The 23,709-nt window shown below is 38.8% G+C and overlaps 1 protein-coding gene across 2 annotated transcripts in view; it reads left to right on the plus strand.

Annotated features, from left to right (window-relative positions):
- The window catches only part of LNPEP (leucyl and cystinyl aminopeptidase), a 107,064-nt gene that overhangs the window by 26,578 nt on the left and 56,777 nt on the right, over nt 1-23,709 (plus strand). For both annotated transcript variants that reach the window (XM_060093190.1, XM_060093192.1), the window contains exons 2-3: nt 17,507-18,347; nt 22,785-22,923. In XM_060093190.1, coding sequence (XP_059949173.1) covers nt 17,507-18,347; nt 22,785-22,923 — 980 coding nt within the window. The remainder of the gene's footprint in view (nt 1-17,506; nt 18,348-22,784; nt 22,924-23,709) is intronic.

Below are 23,709 nucleotides of genomic sequence, written 5' to 3' on the forward strand. Positions count from 1 at the left end.
CTTTACAATGGTGTGTTAGTTTCTGCTGTATAACAAAGTGAATCAACTATACATATACATATATCCCAATATCCCCTCCCTCTTGCATCTCCCTCGCACCCTCACTATCCCATCCCTCTAGGTGGTCACAAAGCACCCAGCTGATCTTCCTGTGCTATGCGGCTGCTTAGCACTAGCTATCTATTTTATATTTGGCAGTGTATATATGTCCATGCCACTCTCTCACTTCGTCCCAGCTTACCCTTCCCCCTCCCCGTGTCCTCAAGTCCATTATCTACATCTGAGTCTTTATTCCTCTCCTGCCCCTAGGTTCTTCAGAACCATATATACATATTTTTTTTCCTTAGATTCCATATATATGTGTTAGCATACAGTATTTGTTTTTCTTTCTGATTTACTTCACTCTGTATGACAGACTCTAGGTCCATCCACCTCACTGCAAATAACTCAATTTCGTTTCTTTTTATGGCTGAATAATATTCCATTGTATATAGGTGCCACATCTTCTTTATCCATTCATCTGTCTGTGGACACTTAGGTTGCTTCCATGTCCTGGCTATTGTAAGTAGAGCTGCAGTGAACATTGTGGTACATGACTCTTTCTGAATTATAGTTTTCTCAGGGTATATGCCCAGTAGTGGGATTGCTGGGTCACATGGTAGTTCTATTTTTTATTTTTTAAGGAACCTCCATACTGTTCTCCATAGTGGCTGTATCAATTTACATTCCCACCAACAGTGCAAGAGTGTTCCCTTTTCTCCACACCCTCTCCAGCATTTATTGTTTATAGATTTTTGGATGATGGCCATTCTGACCAGCGTGAAGTGATACCTCATTGTAGTTTTTTTGTTTTTTCTTTTTTGCGGTATGCGGGCCTCTCACTGTTGTGGCCTCTCCCGTTGCAGAGCACAGGCTCCGGACACGCAGGCTCAGTGGCCATGGCTCATGGGCCCAGCCACTCCACAGCATGTGGGCTCTTCCCAGAAAGGGGCACGAACCCGTGTCCCCTGCATCGGCAGGCGGACTCTCAACAACTGCGCCACCAGGAAAGCCCCCTCATTGTAGTATTGATTTGCATTTCTCTAATGATTAGTGATGTTGAACATCACTTGTTTGTTGGCAATCTGTATATCTTCTTTGGAGAAATGTCTATTTAGGTCTTCTGCCCATTTTTGGATTGTGTTGTTTGTTTTTCTGATATTGAGCTGCATGAGCTGCTTGTATATTTTGGAGATTAATCCTTTGTCAGTTGCTTCATTTGCAAGTATTTTCTCCCATTCTGAGGGTTGTCTTTTGGTCTTGTTTATGGTTTCCTTTGCTGTGCAAAAGCTTTGAAGTTTCATTAGGTCCCATTTGTTTATTTTTGTTTTTATTTCCATTTCTCTAGGAGGTGGGTCAAAAAGGATCTTGCTGTGATTTATGTCATAGAGTATTCTGCCTATATTTTCCTCTAAGAGTTTTATAGTGCCTGGCCTTACATTTAGGTCTTTAATCCATTTTGAGTTTATTTTTGTGTATGGTGTTAGGGAGTGTTCTAATTTCATTCTTTTACATGTAGCTGTCCAGTTTTCCCAGCACCACTTATTGAAGAGGCTGTCCTTTCTCCTTTGTATATTCTTGCCTCCTTAATCAAAAATAAGGTGACCATATGTGCGTGGGTTTACCTCTGGGCTTTCTATCCTGTTCCATTGATCTATATTTCTGTTTTTGTGCCAGTAACATACTGTCTTGATTAGTGTAGCTATGTGGTATAGTCTGAAGTCCAGGTGCCTGATTCCTCTAGCTCCATTTTTCTTTCTCAAGATTGCTTTGGCTTTTCTGGGTCTTTGGTGTTTCCATACGAATTGTGAAATTTTTTGTTCTAGCTCTGTGAAAAATACCATTGGTAGTTTGATAGGGATTGCACTGAATCTGTACATTGCTTTGGGTAGTATAGTCATTTTCACAATGTTGATTCTTCCAATCCAAAAACATGGTATATCTCTCCATCTATCTGTATCATCTTTAATTTCTTTCATCAGTGTCTAATAGTTTTCTGCGTAGAGGTCTTTTGTCTCCTTAGGTAGGTTTATTCCTAGGTATTTTATTCTTTTTGTTGCAATGGTAAATGGGAGTGTTACCTTAATTTCTCTTTCGGATACTTCATCATTAGTGAATAGGAACGCAAGAGATTTCTGTGCATTAATTTTGTATCCTGCAACTCTACCAAATTCATTGATTAGCTCTAGTAGTTTTCCGGTAACATCTTTAGGATTCTCTGTGTATAGTATCATGTCATCTGCAAACAGTGACAGTTTTACTTCTTCTTTTCCAATTTGGATTCCTTTTATTTCTTTTTCTTCTCTGATTGCTGTGGCTAAAACTTCCAAAACAGTGTTGAATAATAATGGTGAGAGTGGGCAACCTTGTCTTGTTCCTGATCCAAGTGGAAATGGTTTCAGTTTTTCACCATTGAGGACAATGTTGGCTGTGGGTTTGTCATATATGGCCTTTATTATGTTGAGGAAAGTTCCCTCTATGCCTACTTTCTGGAGGGTTTTTATCATAAATGGGTGTTGAATTTTGTCAAAAGCTTTCTCTGCATCTATTGAGATGATGTATGGTTTTTATTCTTCAATTTGTTAATATGGTGTATCACATTGATTGATTTGTGTATATTGATGAATCCTTGCATTCCTGGGATAAACCCCACTTGATCATGGTGTATGATCCTTTTAATATGCTGTTGGATTCTTTTTGCTAGTATTTTGTTGAGGATTTTTTCATCTATGTTCATCAGTGATATTGGCCTGTAGTTTTCTTTCTTTGTGACGTCTTTGTCTGGTTTTGATGTCAGAGTGATGGTGGCCTTGTAGAATGAGTTTGGGAGTGTTCCTCCCTCTGCTCTATTTTGGAAGAGTTTGAGAAGGATGGGAGTTAGCTCTTCTCTAAATGTTTGATAGAATTCGCCTGTGAAGCCATCTGGTCCTGGGCTTTTGTTTGTTGGGAGATTTTTAATCACAGTCTCAATTTCAGTGCTTGTGATTGGTCTGTTTATATTTTCTATTTCTTCCTGGTTGAGTCTCAAAAGGTTGTGCTTTTCTAAGAATTTGTCCATTTCTTCCCAGTTGTCCATTTTATTGGGATATACTTGCTTGTAGTAATCTCTCATGATCCTTTGTATTTCTGCAGTGTCAGTTGTTACTTCTCCTTTTTGATTTCTAATTCTATTGATTTGAGTCTTGTCCCATTTTTCTTGATGACTCTGGCTAATGGTTTGTCAATTTTGTTTATCTTCTCAAAGAACCAGCTTTTAGTTTTATTGATCTTTGCTATCATTTCCTTCATTTCTTTTTCATTTATTTCTGATCTGATCTTTATGATTTCTTTCCTTCTGCTAACTTAGGGGTTTTTTTGTTTTCCTTTCTATAATTGCTTTAGGTGTAGGGTTAGGTGGTTTACTTGAGATGTTTGTTTTTTCTTGAGGTAGGATTGTATTGCTATAAACTTCCCTCTTAGAGCTGCTTTTGCTTCATCCTGTAGGTTTTGGGTCGTCGTGTTTTCATTGTCATTTGTTTCTAGGTATTTTTTGCTTTCCTCTTTGATTTCTTCAGTGATCTCTTGGTTATTAAGTAGTATATTGTTTAGCCTCCGTGTGTTTGTATTTTTTACAGATGTTTTCCTGTAATTGATATCTAGTCTCACAGCATTGTGGTTGGAAAAGATACTTCGTACGATTTCAATTTTCTTAATTTACCAAGACTTGATTTGTGACCCAAGATATGAACTATCCTGGAGAATGTTCCATGAGCACTTGAGAAGAAAGTGTATTCTGTTGTTTTTGGATGGAATGCCCTTATCTGTTAAGTCCATCTTGTTTAATGTATCATTTAAAGCTTGTGTTTCCTTATTTATTTTCATTTTGGATGATCTGTCCATTGGTGAAAGTGGGGTGTTAAAGCCCCCTACTATGATTGTGTTACTGTCGATTTCCCCTTTTATGGCTGTTAGCATTTGCCTTATGTATTGAGGTGCTCCTATGCTGGGTGCATAAGTATTTACAATTGTTATATCTTGTTCTTGGATTGATCCCTTGATCATTATGTAGTGTCCTTCTTTGTCTCTTGTAATAGTCTTTATTTTAAAGTCTGTTTTGTCTGATATGAGAATGGCTACTACAGCTTTCTTTTGATTTCCATTTGCATGGAATATCTTTTTCCATCCCCTCACTTTCAGTCTGTATGTGTCCCTAGGTCTGAAGTGGGTCTCTTGTAGACAGCATATATACGGGTCTTGTTTTTGTATCCATTCAGCCAGTCTGTGTCTTTTGGTGGGAGCATTTAATCCATTTCCATTTAAGGTAATTATCGATATGTATGTTCCTATTACCATTTTCTAAATTGTTTTGGGTTTGTTATTGTAGGTCTTTTCCTTCTCTTGTTTTTCCCGCCTAGAGAAGTTCCTTTAGCATTTGTTGTAAAGCTGGTTTGGTGGTGCTGAATTCTCTTAGCTTTTCCTTGTCTGTAAAGGTTTTAATTTCTCTATCGAATCTGAGTGAGATCCTTGCTGGGTAGAGTAATCTTGGTTGTAGGTTTTTCCTTGTCATCACTTTAAATATGTCCTGCCACTCCCTTCTGGCTTGCATAGTTTCTGCTGAAAGACCAGCTGTTAACCTTATGGGGATTGTATGTTATTTGTTGTTTTTCCCTTGCTGCCTTTAATATTTTTTCTTTGTATTTAATTTTTGATAGTTTGATTAATATGTGTCTTGGCGTGTTTCTCCTTGAATTTATCCTGTATGGGGCTCTCTGCGCTTCCTGGACTTGATTGACTATTTCCTTTCCCATATTAGGGAAGTTTTCAACTATAATCTCTTCAAATATTTTCTCAGTCCCTTTCTTTTTCTCTTCTTCTTCTGGGACCCCTATAATTCGAATGTTGGTGCGTTTAATGTTGTTCCAGAGGTCTCTGAGACTGTCCTCAATTCTTTTCATTCTTTTTTCTTTATTCTGATCTGCAGTAGTTATTTCCACTCTTTTCTCTTCCAGGTCACTTATCCGTTCTTCTATCTCAGTTATTCTGCTATTGACTGCTTGTAGAGAATTTTTAATTTCATTAATTGTGTTGCTCATCATTGTTTGTTTGCTCTTTAGTTCTTCTAGGTCCTTGTTAAATGTTTCTTGTATTTTCTCCATTCTCTTTCCAAGATTTGAATCATCTTTACTATCATTACTCTGAATTCTTTTTCAGGTAGACTGCCATTTCTTCTTCATTTGTTTGGTCTGGTGGGTTTTTTCCTTCCTCCTTCGTCTGCTGTGTTTCTGTGTCTTCTCATTTTGCTTAAGTTACTGTGTTTGGGGTCTCCTTTTCACAGACTGCAGGTTCATAGTTCCCATTGTTTTGGTGTCTGCCCCCAGTGGCTAAGGTTGGTTCTGTGGCTTGTGTAGGCTTCCTGGCGGAGGGGACTAGTGCCTGTGTTCTGGTGCATGAGCCTAGATCTTGTCTTTCTGGTGGGTAGGACTGCAACCTGTGGTGGGTTTGGGGGTGTCTGTGACCTTATTATGATTTTAGGCAGCCTCTCTGCTAATGGGTGGGGTTGTGTTCCTGTCTTGCTAGTTGTTTGGCATAGGGTGTCCCGCACTGTAGCTTGCTGGTTGTTGAGTGGAGCTTTGTCTTAGAAGTGAGATGAGATCTCTGGGAGAGCTTTTGCCGTTTGATATTACGTGGAGCCTGGAGGTCTCTGGTGGAACAGTGTCCTGAATTTGGCTCTCCCACCTCAGAGGCACAGGCCTGACACCCCACCAGAGCACGAAGACCCTGTCAGCCACATGGCTCAGAAGAAAAGGAAGGGTGGGAGGGAGGGAGGAAGGAAAAAAGGAAGGAAGGAAGGAAATAAAAAGAAATAGTTATTAAAATTAAGAAATTTAAAATATTATTAAAAATTTTTAAATTAGAAAGTAATAAAAAAATAGAAAAAAGAAAGAAAGAAGAGAGCACCCAAAACAAAAAACAAATCCACCAATGATAACAAGCACTAAAAACTATACTGAAAAAAAAAACAAAAAAAAAAACCGGACAGACAGAACCCTAGGACAAATGGTAAAAGGAAAGCTATACAGACAAAATCACACAAGAAGCATACACATAGACGCTCACGAAAAGAGGAAAAGGAAAAAAATATATATCTATATGTAAAAAAATAAAATAAAATAAAGAGAGCAACCAAATCAATAAACAAATCTACCAGTGATAATAAACTCGAAATACTAAACTAAGATAAAACCAGAAACTAGTCAGTCGCATACAGCAAACCCCAAGTCTACAGCTGCTCCCAAAGTCCACCGCCTTGATTTTGGAATGATTCGTTGTCTATTCAGGTATTCCACAGATGCAGGGTACATCAAGTTGATTGTGACAATTTAACCCGCTGCTCCTGAGGCTGCTGGGAGAAATTTCCCTTTCTTTTCTTTGTTTGCACAGCTCCTGGGGTTCAGCTTTGGATTGGCCCTGTGTCTGTGTGTAGGTCGCCTGAGGGTGTCTGTTCCCACCCAGACAAGACGGGGTTAAAGGGGCAGCTGATTAGGTGGCTCTAGCTCACTCAGGCCGGGGTGAGGGAGGGGTACAGAATGTGGTGTGAGCCTGAGGCAGCAGAGGCCAGCACGACGTTGCACCAGCCTGAGGCACACTATGTGTTCTCCCGGGGAAGTTGTCCCTGGATCACAGGACCCTGCCAGTGGCGGGCTGCACAGGATCCAAGGAGTGGAGGTGTGGATAGTGACCTGTGCTTACACACATGCTTCTTGGTGGCTGCAGCAGCAGCCTTAGCGTTTCATGCCCGCCTCTGGTGTCTGCACTGATAGCTGCAGCTCACACCCGTCCCTGGAGCTCGTTTAGTCAGTGCTCTGAGTCCCCTCTCCTCACGCATCCTGAAACAACGGTCTTTTGCCTCTCAGGCAATTCCAGACTTTTTCCTGGACTCCCTCCTGGCTAGCTGTGGTACACTAGCCCCCTTCAGGCTGTGTTCATGCAGCCAACCCCAGTCCTCTCCCTGGGATCTGACCTCCGAAGCCAAAGCCGGAGCCTCAGCTCCCAGCCCCCACCCATCCCAGCGGGTGAGCAGACAAGTATCTCAGGCTGGTGAGTGCCGGTCAGCACCGATCCTCTGTGCAGGAATCTCTCTGCTTTGCCCTCTGCACCCCTGTTGCTGCGCTGTCCTCCGTGGCTCCGAAGCTTCCCCTTTCCGCAATCCCCCGTCTCCACCAGTATGTGGAAACTTTTCCTCCTTCACAGCTCCCACTCCGAGGTGCAGGTCCCGTCCCTATTCTTTTGTCTCTGTTGTTGCCTTTTTCTTTTGCCCTACCCAGGTACATGGGCAGTTCCTTGCCTTTTGGGAAGTCTGAGGTCTTCTGCCAGCGTTCAGTAGATGTTCTGTAGGAGTTGCTCCACATGTAGATGTATTTCTGATGTATTTGTGGGCAGGAAGGTGATCTCCATGTCTTACTCCTCCACCATCTTGAATGTCTTAAACCTTTTTCTAATACAGGTATTTAAAGCAGTAAATTTCTATTTTTGATATCTTGCATTTTTATTATTTGTTTCAAATATTTTCTAAATGCCTTGTGGTTTATTTTTGACTCATGGATTATTTAGAAGTGTATTTTCTATTTTCCAAATACCTAGAGATTGTCTAGATTCACTATTACTGGTTTTTAATTGTTTCCATTGTGGTCAGAGAACATAGTCTCTAAAAAGACTGTTTCAGTCTTTTGAAGTTTATTGAGATTTATGGCCCAACATATGGTCCATCTTGGTGAATGATCCATATGTATTCTGTAGTTGTTTGGCGTAATGTTCTTTAAATGTCAGTTAGGCCAAATTGGTTGATAGGATCTTTCATACATTCTATGGCTGTACTTTTTTGTTGTCTACTATCAATTATGAAGAGAAAGATGATAAAATCTCCAGTTATGGTTGTAGATGTTTCTATTTTTCTCCATGTATTCTATGGCTGTACTTTTTTGTTGCCTACTTGTACTTTTTTGTTGTCTGCTATCAATTATGAAGAGAAAGATGATAAAGTCTTCAGTTATGGTTGTGGATGTTTCTATTTCTCTCTTGAGTTTTGCCATTTTCTGTTTATGAATTTTGAAGCTTTATTATTGTATACATACATATTTAAGAATGGTGTCTTATTCTGATGAATTTCTCCTTTTATCATTGTAAAATTTCATTCTACTTTGTTAACCTATTTGTGTCTTTAAATTTTAAATTTGTCTCTATAGACAGCGTATAGTTGAATCTTGCTTTTTTTTTGTTAATACAATATGACAGTCTGTGCCCTTTAGTTGGAATGTTTAATCCACTTACAGTTCATGAAATTATTTATGTGGTTGGGTTTAAGTCTACCGTTTTACCATTGTTTTCATTTGTCCCTTTTGTTTTTGTTTCTTTCTCTTCTAATACCTTCTTTTGGGGTTGAGTATTTTTTTAATATTTCCTTTTATTTACACTATTGGTTTCATACCTATGCATGTATTAAATTACTTTTTCATTGATTATTCTAGGGCTAATAATATGTAACCTTAACTTTTTAAAGTCTGTTTATAGTCAGAATTGTACCACTTCACATTTTACACCTGACCTTTCTCACTTCCTGCTTCACAGCTCCTACTCCTCAGTTGACACGTCCATTTCTCCTTCTCGATTCACAAATATAATTTAATACAATTCTTATTCACCCTCTCCATTTTTCATGCTCTTGTTACCATACCTTTTATTTCTATGTATGTTCAAAACTGCTTACATGTTATTCTTGTTTTATGCAGATAGTTTTAAAACATAGTCTTTAAAAGAAATTTAAGAAGAATAAAAATATAAACTTTTATTTTTTAATAACTTATTCATCATTTTTTGGTATCTTTCTGTCCTTCCTGAAGATCTGAGTTTCCATATGGTATCATTTCCCTCCAGCTTGAAGAAACTTTTTTATAATTTCTTGTAGTGCACATCTGCTTGAGAAGAACTTTGTCAGCTTTCATTTTATTTGAAGGTACGTTTATCTTGTTTTTGAAGGATTTTTCACTAGATATAGTATTCTGAATGGACAATTTGTTTTCTTCTAGCCCCTTAAAAATCTATCATCTTCTGGTCTCCATTGTTGTGATGAGAAGTTAACATTCTTTGAATTATTTTTCTCCTGTATGTAACATATTGTTTTCGGGCTCCTTTAAAGATTTTCTCTTTATCTTTAATTTTCAGTAGTTTAACCATGATGAAGCTAGATATGATTTTCTTTGTATTTATTGTCTTGGAGTTTGATCAGCTTTTAAGTTTGGGATCTGGTAAACAGTGTTTTCATCAAACAATAAAATTTTAACTATTATTTCTTCAGATATTTTTTCTACTTTATTCTCATGGTCTTCTTCTGGGGCTCCTATTACATATGTGTTAGACCATCTGATATTGTCCCACAAATCTCTGATGCTGTTTTCATTTTTCTTTGACTCTTTTTTTTCTCTTTATTCCTCAAATTGGTAATTGAGAGTGATCTGTCAAGTTCATAGACTCTTTCTTCTTCTATGTCCAATCCAGTATTAAGTCTCTTCAATGACTTGTTCATCTTAGTTATTGAACCTTTCAGTCCTAGAAGTTCCATTTTTTTCTCCCATTTGGTTCTTTTTTCTAGTTTTGATTTTTCTGCTGAGATTCCCATCTGTTCATATATTCTCTTCTGTTGTTGTTTACAAACACATTTTCCTTTACTTTTTGAGACATGTTTATAATAGCTGCTTTAAAGTCTTTACCTACTTTAGATACTGTATTTTTAAAAAATTGCTCTGTAGAGTGTTGATTTTTGTTTTAGTAGGCAGTTTAGTTCCTGGCTGATATCTTGTATAGGCTTGGCTTTATATTTTGCTATGGCAGATCTGTGGAAAACTCAAGGTTTTTTCTCAGGCTCCTTTAACCTAGCAAGACTCATCATCCATATTCTGTTTCTACTGTGGATTTTTATTAGGGCTTGGTTTTAGACTTTGTTAGTGTGGATCGAGAGTAGGCCTTACTCTGGGTGTGTCTTTACTCCTAAAGCGAAGCCTTTTTAGTGTCTCACGCTCAGAGTGTTAATGAGTTCTCTTTGTTCAGACTGGGTTAGACTGCCAGTGTTTCCCTTAAGCTGCTTGACCTCTTGTATTTCTATTCCATATTAACCTTGATACAGCCACTCTTTTGTAAGCCTTACGTAATTATGTGTCCTGCATTGGTTAAGGACTCTCAGGAGACCCTTATACAAACTTCTGTGGTCCCCCCTCCGTACAGCTCCCTCCTCTGCAGTGCCCTGTCTCTGCCTCCCAGCCCTGCTCTGCTTGGACTCCAGCTCACTGTACTACAGTTAGGAATATGTCCCAAGGCAGAGAACCAAGCAAATGTGGGCTCACGCTTTCCTTCTCTCAGAGGTCACATTCTTGCTCTGTCTGTTGGTGGGTACCTGAAAATAGTTGCATCATTTTGTCCAGTTTAATAGTTGTTTATGAGAGGAGGGAAAGTCTGGTACCAATTACTCTGTCATACTGGAAGTGGAAGTCTCCCACAGCATTTTTATATGTATTGAAGTGAACTTTAGGGTAGCTTGAAAGGGAAAAATAAATCTTAGTCTTTCTTAGAACCAAACAGGTAAAGTGAGCTTATGGTGCTCATGAACTGAATCATTTCTCTCTGATCGTCCCACCTCCCGCCCCCAATTGTCCATTCACTTCTCTTCTCTCTTCACAAAGGAGACAAGGGGGGTGAGGGGAATGGAAGAGAGAGGGACCTTACTTGGATCCTGCATCCTGGGCTATGACCTTGGGCCTGTCAACTGGAAAATTAAATGAGGTTTGTGAAAACGCACTGTTATTAGTGGCAAAAGTAAGAATGTATGCAGGACTTTCTGTGTTTGTATTTTATGACACTGCTTATACTTTGAGGTGTAAGCAAACAGGATGTGTCAGAGAAAGGAACTACAGTACTTAAAACTTCTTCCAAAGTTATTCAGTGTTAATGATTGCCCTTCAGATCCTGGTGAGAAAATGATATATCTAAACTTGTAACTTATTAAAGTGGGCCTTGTGGTTAATAGGAAGAGGTTTTCTTTGATTGTGGTCTGGGGGTTGGGTAATGTTTTGCCAGATAGGACTTGTATAGAAAAATCACTTTTTTGTTATAAATTCTAGTCTTTCTCTTTTCTTTTTCAGCTTAACCTTCTTTAAAATAAAGCCTCTTTTTGATGGAAAAGGATTGCTCATTAGAAAAATAGTTACTTTATTGGATAATTAGCCATCCCTTTAGAAATTTAATGAAGTTTCCATTTGGAAATGGTCTAGAAGATATAAATGCTGTCTCACACATGGAGCTTTTAGTTCTATACAAATATGTCTTAAGGGCCTCAGAAGAAGAGTAGTCCTTTATTGTTAGGGCCTAGTTTGAATATAGCAAGTTGCTATAGTATACCTAATTGAATATACCAATTCTTGTATCTGCCCAAGAAGGCTTATTTAGATTAGGCTTATTCTTTAAAGTTGTTTTGGTTTGTTGATTTGAAAATACATCCCATTTCATTTCATTTTCTCAGAAAATGTGATAGCAGTTTAAAGGGACTACTGTCTGTGGGAAGTTTGCTCCTTTTATTCGAATCGTTCACTATGTTGTTTGCCATAGCTTTACTTTTTGTCCCCTTTTCTAAACTGAACCCCTCATTTAAGCACTTACTCTCTTGCCAATGCCCTCTGTGCATTTTCCCTTTAGCTTCTCATCACGTCCTCCCTACATGTTTAACCCTGGATTAACCATCTGCTTTCTCTCTCTTTTTAAATTTTCATTTAAAAAAATTTTTAATTATGGTAAAATACTACATATAATACGCTTTCTCTTCTTTTAGACCTGGGCTGGTAAGCACTCTAAAGACATTTATAGAGACTGGAGGTATGACAAATTCAGGTGGGCTTACTGAACTTCCAGGCATGCTTTGTCCCTGGGTCACCCCTGCTTGGTCCTCTCCCATAGCATCTGTTTTTTTATTTTTCTCCTCAAGCCTCCTATGCCTTCTCCACAACTGCCTTGGCTCTGGGCAGATGGCCTTGCCACCTCTGTCACAGAGAACATGGAGGCTCTCTGCTGTTTGCACCCTCAGCTTTGCGTGCTCCTGTGTATCCACACTTCTTCCCTAAACTCCACCCCCTGTCCTCCAGGCCTGGAGGAGGAGAGTGCCCAGCTCCCATCGAAGTTAGTCTCTCTACTGGAGTTCTTGATGTCTTCCTAGCCCTCTGGAATATTCCTCCAGCATTTCCCCTTGTCTGCTCCACCTTCACATTTTGTTGTTCTTTGCTTTTCCTTCCTCACAAAAATACACCTTAAGTTATTTCCATCTTAGACACAAACAAAAACAAAAGGATTTAACACTTCTCTATGCCGTATTTTCTTTTAGTTTGACCCTATGTTTTCTCTTGGTACACAGCTGTGTACCGTGGAAGAATTGTCTGTAGCACTTGCCTTGCCTTGTTAACTTCGCATTCTTTCTTTGGGCCACCGAAGTCAGGCTTCTGCTCTCACTGCTCCACTGAAAGTGCCTCATAAAAGTCACTGATTCTCTGGTTGCCAAATCGAGTGGCCTCTCTCAGCTTCATTGTACTTGACCTTTCTTTTTTTTTTTTGGCCACACCCCATGGCATGCAAGACCTTAGTTCCCCAACCAGGGATCGAACCCGTGCCCCCTGCACTGGGAGCGTGGAGCCTTAACCTCACTGGACCACCAGGGAAGTCCCCTGTACTTGACCTTTCTAAGACATTTAACACCAACCACTTCCTTCTTCATAAAATTCTTCCTTTGCTTTCTACTGTCCTGATTTTCCTGCCTCTGGTACATTCTTCTTCTCCTTTGCTGCCCCTCTTAAATGGTGATGTTTCCTGACTCTTACTTCCCTTTCAGTAGTCTCATCTATCTGCATGATTTTAATTATCATGTATATGCAGCTGATTCTGAAATCAGAATTTTCCACCCAGATGCCTCTTTTGAGTCCAGGCCCACATAACATAATCCTTATAACAGTCCTACAAAATAGTATTGTTTTCCATATGTATAGGTGAGGAAACTGAAGCTAAGGGATGTTTGTTAACCAGTTTGAGATCAAGAAGTCAGTGGAAGAGCCAGGATTTGAACCTCTGTCTAAAGTTAGGCTTTTAACTCTAAAGTATGCTATTAATCACACATCTCCATCTGGCTCTCTGACAGATAAATATGTCATGTCCCATACCAAATGCCATCCCACAACTCCATTCTCAGTCCCCCACCACCACACACACACACACAAAACTAAGAGGGAGAATATGAAACCTGTATTCTCATCTCAGTGAGTGGCATTCCTTCTTCCAGTTATCCAAGCCAGAATGTCATAGGGAATTGAATAGACTTCCCTCTGTCTCCATCCTACAGGCCTGTCCAGCCCAACAGAGCATCAGTTCCTGTGTATTCTCACTCTTTAACATAACCTGTACTCATTCCCTCCTTTTCACTTCCACTGCTACTGTAATAGTTGTTAACTTTATATCCACCTGGATTGCCGTAATAGTGACAATCCAGCCCATTGCTTCTCATGTTATCTGAGCTGAAGAATCAAGGTTCCTTGTTTTTTTGTTGCAGAAATTTTGTAGCATATAAAAAAATGAATCATTGGAAAACTGAAATAAAAAAAGACATGTAAAATATAAGCTCCATTTTTAAAATTACTAAATTCGATAGATATAACATTACTGTCAGTTAGCTATAAAAGTTTTTAAATACCAATTTTCTGTGTGTATCCTGTAGCAGACGGGTAACAAACAGTTTGTGGATTGGCACTGGTCCACAGACAACATCAAGGAGCACCCGTTCACGGTATCTGATGAAAAGAAATATCTTCAGTTTTCTTAGATTATAACCACATGGGCCTATGTTATTTAAAACCGAAATATTTCAACTAGGACGTTCTTTGTTTGGGGCTTATAGATAACTTGTATATGTGGATTTAAGAGGTTTTAGAAAATTTCCTGTTTCTTTAGGATCCCTTCTTTCAATACAAATAAATCCCTTTAGAACAAGGGGTAGTCATGTGTTACATTAAAAATTTAATGCTGAGATCAAAGTGTACTCACTTAAGAATCCAAAGCAAGATTTCTTAAATAGACTTGAAGTACAGTCTTCATGGGCTACCTGTAATAAAAGTGTTTTCCCTTGGTTTGATGTATTTAACTTGATATGATTGTACACACATACAAAAGTTTGCTTCTAATATGCAGTAAAAATACAGCAGATGGGTTGATGTGTTCCATTTACGAAAGATTAAAATTCTGCATAGGTATTAACCTGATTGGGTGATAAATAATTAAATTAAGTTATCTGGGTATTGCCAGGCATCTGACTAAGACCTGGTCAAAAGATTTGGAAGTTAATGAAGTGCAGACAGGAGATGCTAAAATGGTCAGACTGCAGAATACCCCTTGGCTTTAAACAGGGCATGGCTGAGAAATCAAAGACAGAAAAGCAAAGTTCTAAAGGGGTGTAATTCAGGTATGGGAATGCTGTAAATATTAAGCTGAGATTATGCCTACAGTTAGTTTAGAAATTTATTACATAAAACTGCTCAGACCCCATAGTTGTCTACTTCAGGCATCAGGTCTGATAAAGAACAGAACACATAGGCAAATACCTAAGAGAACATAATCTTCCCATATGAGGTAAAAAAGTCAGAAAGGCCTTTTAGACATTGTAAAGTGAAAAAGCAAATTAAGTAACCTAATCTGCATTACTGTACCAGGTACTTAAAACTACCACAGAAAATTTCTAACCACTGAGAGTTCATTAATAATTAAAAATTTTTTTTGAGTTCAATTACAGCAGTATTTGCTCTGTTAATGAAATGAATGAGTCTCAAACACAATTAACTATCAAAACAAAACAAAATTATGTCACAAGAAGTTGGGGCACTGTAGGAAGTTTAGGAGATTAAATTCCCAAAGCAGAATGTTGTAACTGTCACCCTTCTTACATTTCTAGACAAGTCACAGGAGATGGGTAGACGGCAGATTGCTGAACCCACACACCTGGAAAGTGATTAAAAGTTTTTTTCAGAGAAAACTTTTAAAGCAGCATAGCTTTTAAAAATTTGGGGCTGGAGAGGAGGTAGGAAAAGGCAACCTCATTAGAGTCTCTATGCTCCCCAAAGCTAAAAGGAGTGAGATGAAGTGAAAAGAAAATGTATTTTTGAAAGATAATAAAGAAAAAGGAAGAAACAAAAAGAAAATAACTTTTTAAATTTACACTGTAGCAAGTTAAGATGAGTTATGGGATAACAAGTGTTCACCAGGTGGACTGGGGTGGGAGAAATGATGACATTGCAGGCAAAGGGAACAGACAGGAAAACAAAAGTGGAGCATGGCATAGAAGAGCAGCCTGTCTTGTCTCAGATGAGCGAGCAGTTGGGATGGCCAGAGCACACGCAAGGATGCAAAGTCCAATGCTGCCCGGGATCTGACCATGGAGAAGGCTTAGACCAGTGCTTCTCAAACTTATGTGCACATAAATCTCCTGAGGATTTGTTAAAATTCAGATTAAGGGAAGGGACTTGAGAGTCTGCTCTTATAAATAGTTGCTGTGTGATGTAGATGCTCTGGTTCGCAGACCACACTTGGAGTAGTAAGACACTAAACTTTATCCTGATGTTTATTGGTACTTGGTTTCATGTATTATGAGTTGCCCCTCTTTAGTTAGTACTTATGAGTAGCACTAAACACATGGCATTTATGTCAAGCTAGATATTAAGGAATTTTATGTAAGTTTTGCCTTGCTGATGGTGAAATAATACTCGAAGCAAATTCATTGCCAAATACAAAAGAAATAAATAGGTGCAAGCTCTCATCCCTTGAGCTAGTTGAGTAGGGAGATGCAATATAATAATGGAAAGAATCTAAAATTTGGGATCAGAGTTTTAGACCTGAGCTATAGTATCAGTTTTGTGACTAAATAACTGTCACTTTGTGAAGGTAAATTAACTCCTATTTCTGTTTTTGGCTTGTTTGTTTTCTTATGTCTGAAATAGTATAATACTTGCCATTTTATAGAATTATTGTGAGGATTAGAAATGATATGTATAAAGTACCTTGTAGGGAAAGGTTAATGGGGGTTTCATTGATCAAACTTTCAATCTAGCCCTAGGAATTATTTATCTGTATGCTATTATTTACTCCTCTACTTTTTGAGTCTTTTTTTTTTTTTTCCTTAGTGATTCTTGGCAAGTTGGGGAGTGCAGCTTTTTTGTGTGGTTTTAAAAGTTCCCACCACTACCCCACCCCAGGATCCACTTACACTTATGGTGTATTATGTGGTTGTTACAGAGGGGAATCTCTTGTACTTCTAAGTGCTCTGGAAGCATGAAAAGACAGGTTGGATTGTAGTTTTATCTGATTTTTATAGTTCTTTCATCTTTTTAAAAATTATTTCTTTTTTTTTTAAATAAATTTATTTATTTATTTTTGGCTACATTGGGTCTTTTGTTGCTGCGTGTAGGCTTTCTCTTGTTGTGGCGAGCGGGAGCTACTGTTTGTTGCGGTGCCCAGGCTTCTCATTGCGGTGGCTTCTCCTGTTGCGGAGCACAGGCTCTAGGTGCGCGGGCTGCAGTAGTTGTGGCACACGGGCTCAGAAGTTGTGGCCCGCGGGCTCTAGAGCACAGGCTCAGTAGTTGTGGCTCACGGGCTTGGTCGCTCCACGGCATGTGGGATCTTCCCAGACCAGGGCTCGAACCCATGTGTCCTGCATTGGCAGGTGGATTCTTAACCACTGCACCACCAGGGAAGTCCTAAAAATTATTTCTTGATTATGGAAATTTCCTATATAATTTGACCCTTGCAGTTTGCTGTGGAACAGAAACATCCCTCTTCCAAGGGGAAATAAGTAATCCAGCCTGTTGCTTACCCATCATTCAAGCTATGAATGGGCATTCCAGCTGTGGTCCTCCCTAGGGAGAATGGGACTCAGAGAGGAGACCCACAAAGGCCGTAGAAGCAGGTTTGAGCCTTTTAAGCAGGAATTCTGGGGATTCTGGTACCTAGACTGCAGAAGAGGGACATGGGCTATGGATGGGCATTCTTTGATCTTACTGACTCCTCACCCGGCTGGGGACATGCACAGCTAGAGGCGGGCAAAAGCAGGGCCCTCTAAAGCTCAGGACAAGGGCCCAGGTTGTTGGGCAGGAGTGTATTAAGGAAATCAGTATTTAATCTCAGCTGCCTTTTTTGATACTAGCCTGTTTGTTTAGCTTTCTTATTTTAAGACTGTGATATGCTCTTATCTATGCTTGAGTTTTTAATGGATGATACAAGAGTATTATAAACATTTAATTCAGCACCTCTGAGATGGAAATAAGTCTTAGTGATTTAAAAAAAATCCTTAGATTAAACGTGGTATTATGAGCTTTTTTTTTTTTTTCTAACTCTGTGCCTGGTCCTTATGTTTTGGTTTTTTTAGATCGGCTTCAGCTCCCCAGGAATATGATTGAAAACAGCATGTTTGAGGAAGAACCAGATGTGGTGGATTTAGCCAAAGAACCTTGTTTACATCCTCTAGAGCCTGATGAGGTGGAATATGAGCCCCGGGGTTCACGACTGCTGGTGCGGGGTCTTGGTGAGCATGAGATGGATGAGGACGAAGAGGATTATGAGTCATCCGCAAAGTTGCTGGGCATGTCCTTCATGAACAGGAGCTCGGGCCTTCGAAACAGTGCAGCCGGCTACAGGCAGAGCTCAGATGGGACTTGTTCAGTACCGTCTGCGAGGACCATGGTGGTCTGTGCTTTTGTCATTGTGGTTGCTGTTTCTGTAATCATGGTGATTTATCTACTGCCCAGATGTACCTTTACCAAAGAAGGCTGCCATAAAAAAAACCAATCAATGGGATTAATTCAGCCAATTGCAACTAATGGGAAGTTGTTTCCATGGGCACAAATCAGGCTTCCCACTGCCATTATGCCAGTACGCTATGAACTTAACCTACACCCAAACCTAACCTCGATGACATTCAGGGGCTCTGTGACGATTTCACTTCAGGTTCTTCAGGCCACATGGAACATAGTTCTTCACAGCACAGGCCATAATATTTCAAGAGTGACCTTTATGTCAGCAGTTTCAAGCCAAGAAAAACAAGTTGATGTCCTGGAATATCCATTTCATGAACAAATCGCCATTGTTGCCCCCGAGGCCCTTCTTGAAGGACACAATTATACCTTGAAGATAGAGTATTCGGCAAATATATCTAGTTCTTACTGTGGGTTCTATGGCATCTCCTACACAGATGAAAGTAATGAGAAAAAGTATGTAGCCCTCTTAAATGATTCTGCTTCTTTGCTCTCTGATGACTTCTGCAATGTGGATCCCTTTGCCCACACTAGAGACATTAACTGCAATTTTTTTTTTAATTTAAGAGATTAGGTGAAAAATAGTAGAATGGTGATTTGGAAGAGTATACTCTTTCTCTCTTAGTCAAAGCCTTGAGTATGTATCATATATATGATATGTCACGGTGGGGCTGGGGGCATGCTGATGGAAGGAAATGGACAAGGATTATATCAGTTACATTCTCTATCACAAACACTTAAGTTATCTTGAGCTTTTCATATCTTATAAGATGAATCTAGTTTTCTATCACCTTCAAGGTCTCCATGTGAACCAAATATAGAAGAATACAGGTTATTCTTTCAGTCTTAGTTTCCTATTGTGTGGAACTTTTAGGAGGTGCTTACTGAGATGGAGAAAGAAAGCATGAAGAAGTGTTGTATACTTATATATGTAATTTTTAGTATCTTTGCTGTTTTTTGTTTTTTTAATGCCATTCTGTTTTGGATTTCTGATGGAAAAGTAAAAAAAAAGAAATCTTGGAGAGATTCATTTTTAAAAAGCGACTTAAAATTATTCAGCTCTCCATTTAAACCATATATTTTGTTCTTTAATCTTAGTATTCATAGATGTACTTTGAATTTCTGGAAAGATGCAGTGCACAGTTGCAACAGACTATTCTTAAGTAGCAGTAATGTCACTTCTCTTACGTGTACAAAGTCCTTGTCAGATCTGCTTAGTGCATTGGAGCATTCTCTCATGTTTCTTTGCAAACCAGTATGTGAATTACCATTGATGGCCATTTGGCTAATGTATGTTGGTATATTGAGAAAAATAGAAATGAATATTTTAAATCTGTCTTAAGTTTTTTGATCCTTCTTAACTAGAGAGAGACAAAGCAAGATCTATAGTCCTATTCAGATAAGTAATTTTTCTCTTTCCCCGTAGCGTAATACTTTTAAAATAAATGGCATGCTGGCTCTTGCCATGAGATCTGACATGAAAAGCAAATTTATAATTGCAGGGATAGCTTGGGGCTTCTCGGCTTTACTTCTCCTATAATCTCCATCATCTCTAGGAATTATAGGATATACATAAAAACAGTGTTCTTAGTATGCAATCAGACCTTTACGACAAATACCCTAGTCACCTCTTCCAATCAGATTATTGCCCTCGGATCCTCTTGGGCCTGCCTGAATGTAGTGGGAAGAGTCAATGTTGTGTGGCAGAGCGAGGTGGTTTTGGACAGGGTCACTTGTTGACCCTTTTGCTGTGGGCTGGATTGAGTCGTGGAAAATGCTAGAAAAATGGAAGACATTCTTTTTTTTTTTTCACACACACACACACTATATTTTATTTTTACAGGAGATAAATAAACTGACACCAAACATTGTAAATGGATGACCACAACAAAAGCAACAATGATTGCAATTACCAAACACGAAACACACTCATACTATGGGAAGACATTCTTAAAATTACGAAATAGAGTATTTTTTTAAATAGTACTTTAAAATTTGTGAAACTCTACTATTACAAAAAATATATAAATCCATTAACCTACCTGGTTCCATAAAATGAATGCCCCACATGATTGTATATCTTGATGCAAGATAGAAGTTTAGAAGATTATTTATACCTTTCAAGAGGTCTGAAAACTAATTCAAAACAAGTAGATAAAGTAATTAAGTATTTATACCTCTCAAGAGGCCTGAAAACTGTAATTCAAAACAAGTAGTTAAAGTAATTAAGGGATATATTTCCTATTGATTGGAAAATCAAAGTAAATGTAAATGTCAAACATACTGCCACTGCTTGTGGTAAAGGAACTTTACCTGTGTCATCTAAGAAGTGGAGATGGTCAGTAAGCTTGCAGTTAAGTCTAGAAGTTATTGACCATAGATGTAAGGTTCTAGATAACAAACTGACACTAAAAAACTAACAAAGGAATTTAGGCTGGAGATGTGTTTTATTTCTTTGTCCTTCAATCTCTCAGTGTCTTTTTCTCGAACTCTTGATTCATCTTCTTCACTGGACCCCTGACCTCTAATCTTACTACAGCTTTCCCCCTCCTCTTTCCCCCATCTTCCACACTGCTGCCAGACTATTTCTAGAAGTACAGACCTGACCATGTTGGTCTTTGGTTTATGATCCTTCAGCAGTTCCTCATTTTTAACAAGATTTAGTTCAATTTCTTTCAAGATCTGGGCCGTTTTTTCTCTTACAGCCCTCACCTGCCTTAATGAACTTCATGTGCACTTTCCAGTGATAATGGCAGCCCATATTTACTTGAGAACTGAAGTGCTAGAAACTGTTGCAAGCATTTTATATGTTTAGTCTTTTATCTTGTCAAACTCACTAAGAGGTGGAAATTATATTTTATTCACTTTACAGATGAGGAAGCAGGGGCACATGAAGTAATTCATTCAGCATCTTATGGCTAGCAAGTAGCAGAGGGGAACTCAAACCCAAAGTCATTTTAACTACAAAGACCACATTCTTAACCACTGTGGTGCACTGCCTCCTTAGTTTTCACTTCTTTACCCATTGTTATCACCAGTGCTTAGAATTCTCTTACTGACCCTCAGCTAATTCATAACTGTCTTCAGTGCTCCTGGAGGTGGTGCTCAAACTGCAACTAGTATTTCTGAAGGCAAATGCAGTCACTAATGAAAGAACAAGCTTTGAGGTATTCAGCTTAGATAGAAAAGATTATAAGTATCATCAAGCAGCAGCCTTTTCAAAGGGACTTCTATGTAAGATAGTTCTTATTGCATCTCTTTTAACAATAATTTAAGATCTTATTTGTCTTAGAACATTATAATACAGTTTTTATCCAAAATCATGGTCCAAGTAGACTCTCATATGAATAATATGGATGTCATCAAACTTTATCCCTTAGTCCCTTGTGGCCCTCCTCCAAAATCTTCAGTTAACTGGGTAAGAATTTGGGAGTTGGGTGAAGAAATGGAAAGTTCGAAACATATTTTTAAATTGTTTCACATATGTTGATTGCTGTCGTTCTTGCAGTTTACCCTAACAAACAGTTATTTGGGCAAATCCTTACTAGGACAGAAGCACAGTAATTCTAAGCGTGAAGGAAGAGTTATGACTATCCAGCATTTATAATAGACATCTGTGTAGGAATTTATGGCATACAAGTGGTTGTTACTATGAATAGTCTTATTCGATTCTAGCAAAAACCCTAAATGTTTGGTAGGGGGTCCTACCTTGATCCTAGTTTAACAAATAAGGAAATGAGATGTAGATCACTGATTTGCTGAAGTCATGTGGCTGGTAAGTTGCAGAGTTTGGGTCTTCTGACTCTAAATCTTACACTCTTTTCTACTTGCCTTTTTTTTTTTTTTAAACATCTTTATTGGAGTATAATTGCTTTACATTGTTGTGTTAGTTGCTGCTGTATAGTAAAGTGAATCAGCTATACATACATCCCCATATCCCCTCCCTCTTCCGTCTCCCTCCCACCCTCCCTATCCCACCCTTCTAGGCGGACTAAGTCCTAAGCAAGCGAGGCAATCATGTCCACAGTGGTGGTTATCTATGTACCATATTGACTGGTAGCTGATATGTGCACACCAGGGCCACACGTGTCCTGATTTCTTATGACCATGTTTGTATGATTTTCCAAATGCAGATCTATTTTATTCTTCTGCTTAACTAAAAATCTGCATTTCTCCTCTTTTTATGCTTTTCTCCCAACCTTTAATTGAGGACTTATAGTTAAATTCTCAAGTGTTGTTGCTGTAGGAGAGGAGGAAAATTTTTGATTCATTTCTGAAGAGAGTAAAGAACAACAGCATACTATAGGACACCTAGTTTTTTCAGTCCTCATGAAAGTGCAGGTTGTGAGTGTGAGGTTTAGTGTTATGAAGGCACAGTCTGTACAGAGAATAATGGCAATGGATGACAATCTTTTATAGTGATCTTTCATCAGAAACCTTTTTAAGACCTCAGTGGCCAGCTATAGCCTATCTTTGTGGCTTCATCTCCAGCCACCTTGGACACCCACCCCCAGTCCCTGAATATGCACTGCTCAGTCCTTCCTTGTGCTTCCTACTCTTTCTAGGCTGCACTGTCTTCCTTTCTCTACCTTTTCAAATATTCCTCATTTTTAAAGGCCCTCTTCATATTTTGTCACCAGTTTCCTTACAGTGTCTCTACCACTAGGCAGACTTTGTTTCCTACCCTTTGTTTCCACTGCTTTGTTCGCACTATTAGGACATGATTCGCAGCCTGATAAGTTTCTACTGTATAACCTCTGCCTCTCCCAGTTGATTGAGAATCCTTTAATGTCTGGGCTTGTATGATATTTATCTTAGTATCCCTAGAACTTGGCAAGGTGCCTTGAATAGTAGGTACTCAATAACTATTGGATGGATTTGCATTTGTTTTAGGTACTTTGCAGCAACTCAGTTTGAACCCTTGGCAGCAAGATCTGCTTTCCCTTGTTTTGATGAACCAGCATTTAAAGCCACATTTATCATCAGGATCATAAGAGATGAGCAATACACTGCTTTATCAAATATGCCTAAGGTACTGTTCTATTCCTTGAATGTAAAATCTTTGAGTAGGTCTCTTTCTTTGTTTTGAATACTTGAATTCTTCTTTGCCATACTGTTGAGAATGATTAAAATCATATACATTCTTATTCTTTCTTAAAATGCTTAAATAAAAGTAAAATATATATTGGAATCAATTGGGAAGTCAGCCTGAGAAGCACTTGAGGAAAGAGAAAGACTGGATGTGGAAGGAATGGGCAGGAAATGTGAAGTCTGTGCTATTGTACTAAAGTTCTGCAAATATTAATACTGTGAACTGCTACTAAAGAGCACAGTGATATTTTCAAAGACATGGTGAATTTACTATTCTAAACAGTGATATTTGGTAGTGTTGAATCATGATTGACCTTGGTGTTTTACTGGTTACTGAGAAATCGAGATGGTTAACATGGAGGTTGAACAACAAGAACATGGACATCTTTCTTGGCTGTGAGCTCTGCATGGAAGTAGTGGGGGTGAAATCAGGCAGAATTGTTTTTATGCTAAACAGAACTTAGGGGTGGGTCCTTTTGTTACACCTGAGAGCTGTGTGCAGCCGATAGGAACCTCTCAGAAGCCATGTGACTGGGGAGGAGGAGCAGCCACATCTAACAGACTATGAGTCAGCCCTTGAGTCAAGGAGAGGACATGGTCTGTCCTTCGACAAGGACATCACTTCAGCAGCTCTACTCCTAGCCATACTCTTCACCTTAATCTTTCTCTAAGGGAGGTCAAATGCTTACTTGCCTAGTAACCCAAAACATATTTTAAATTCACAGTT

The sequence above is a fragment of the Mesoplodon densirostris genome, chromosome 3, assembly GCF_025265405.1.
Source record: "Mesoplodon densirostris isolate mMesDen1 chromosome 3, mMesDen1 primary haplotype, whole genome shotgun sequence".
NCBI classification, from domain to species: domain Eukaryota; kingdom Metazoa; phylum Chordata; class Mammalia; order Artiodactyla; family Ziphiidae; genus Mesoplodon; species Mesoplodon densirostris.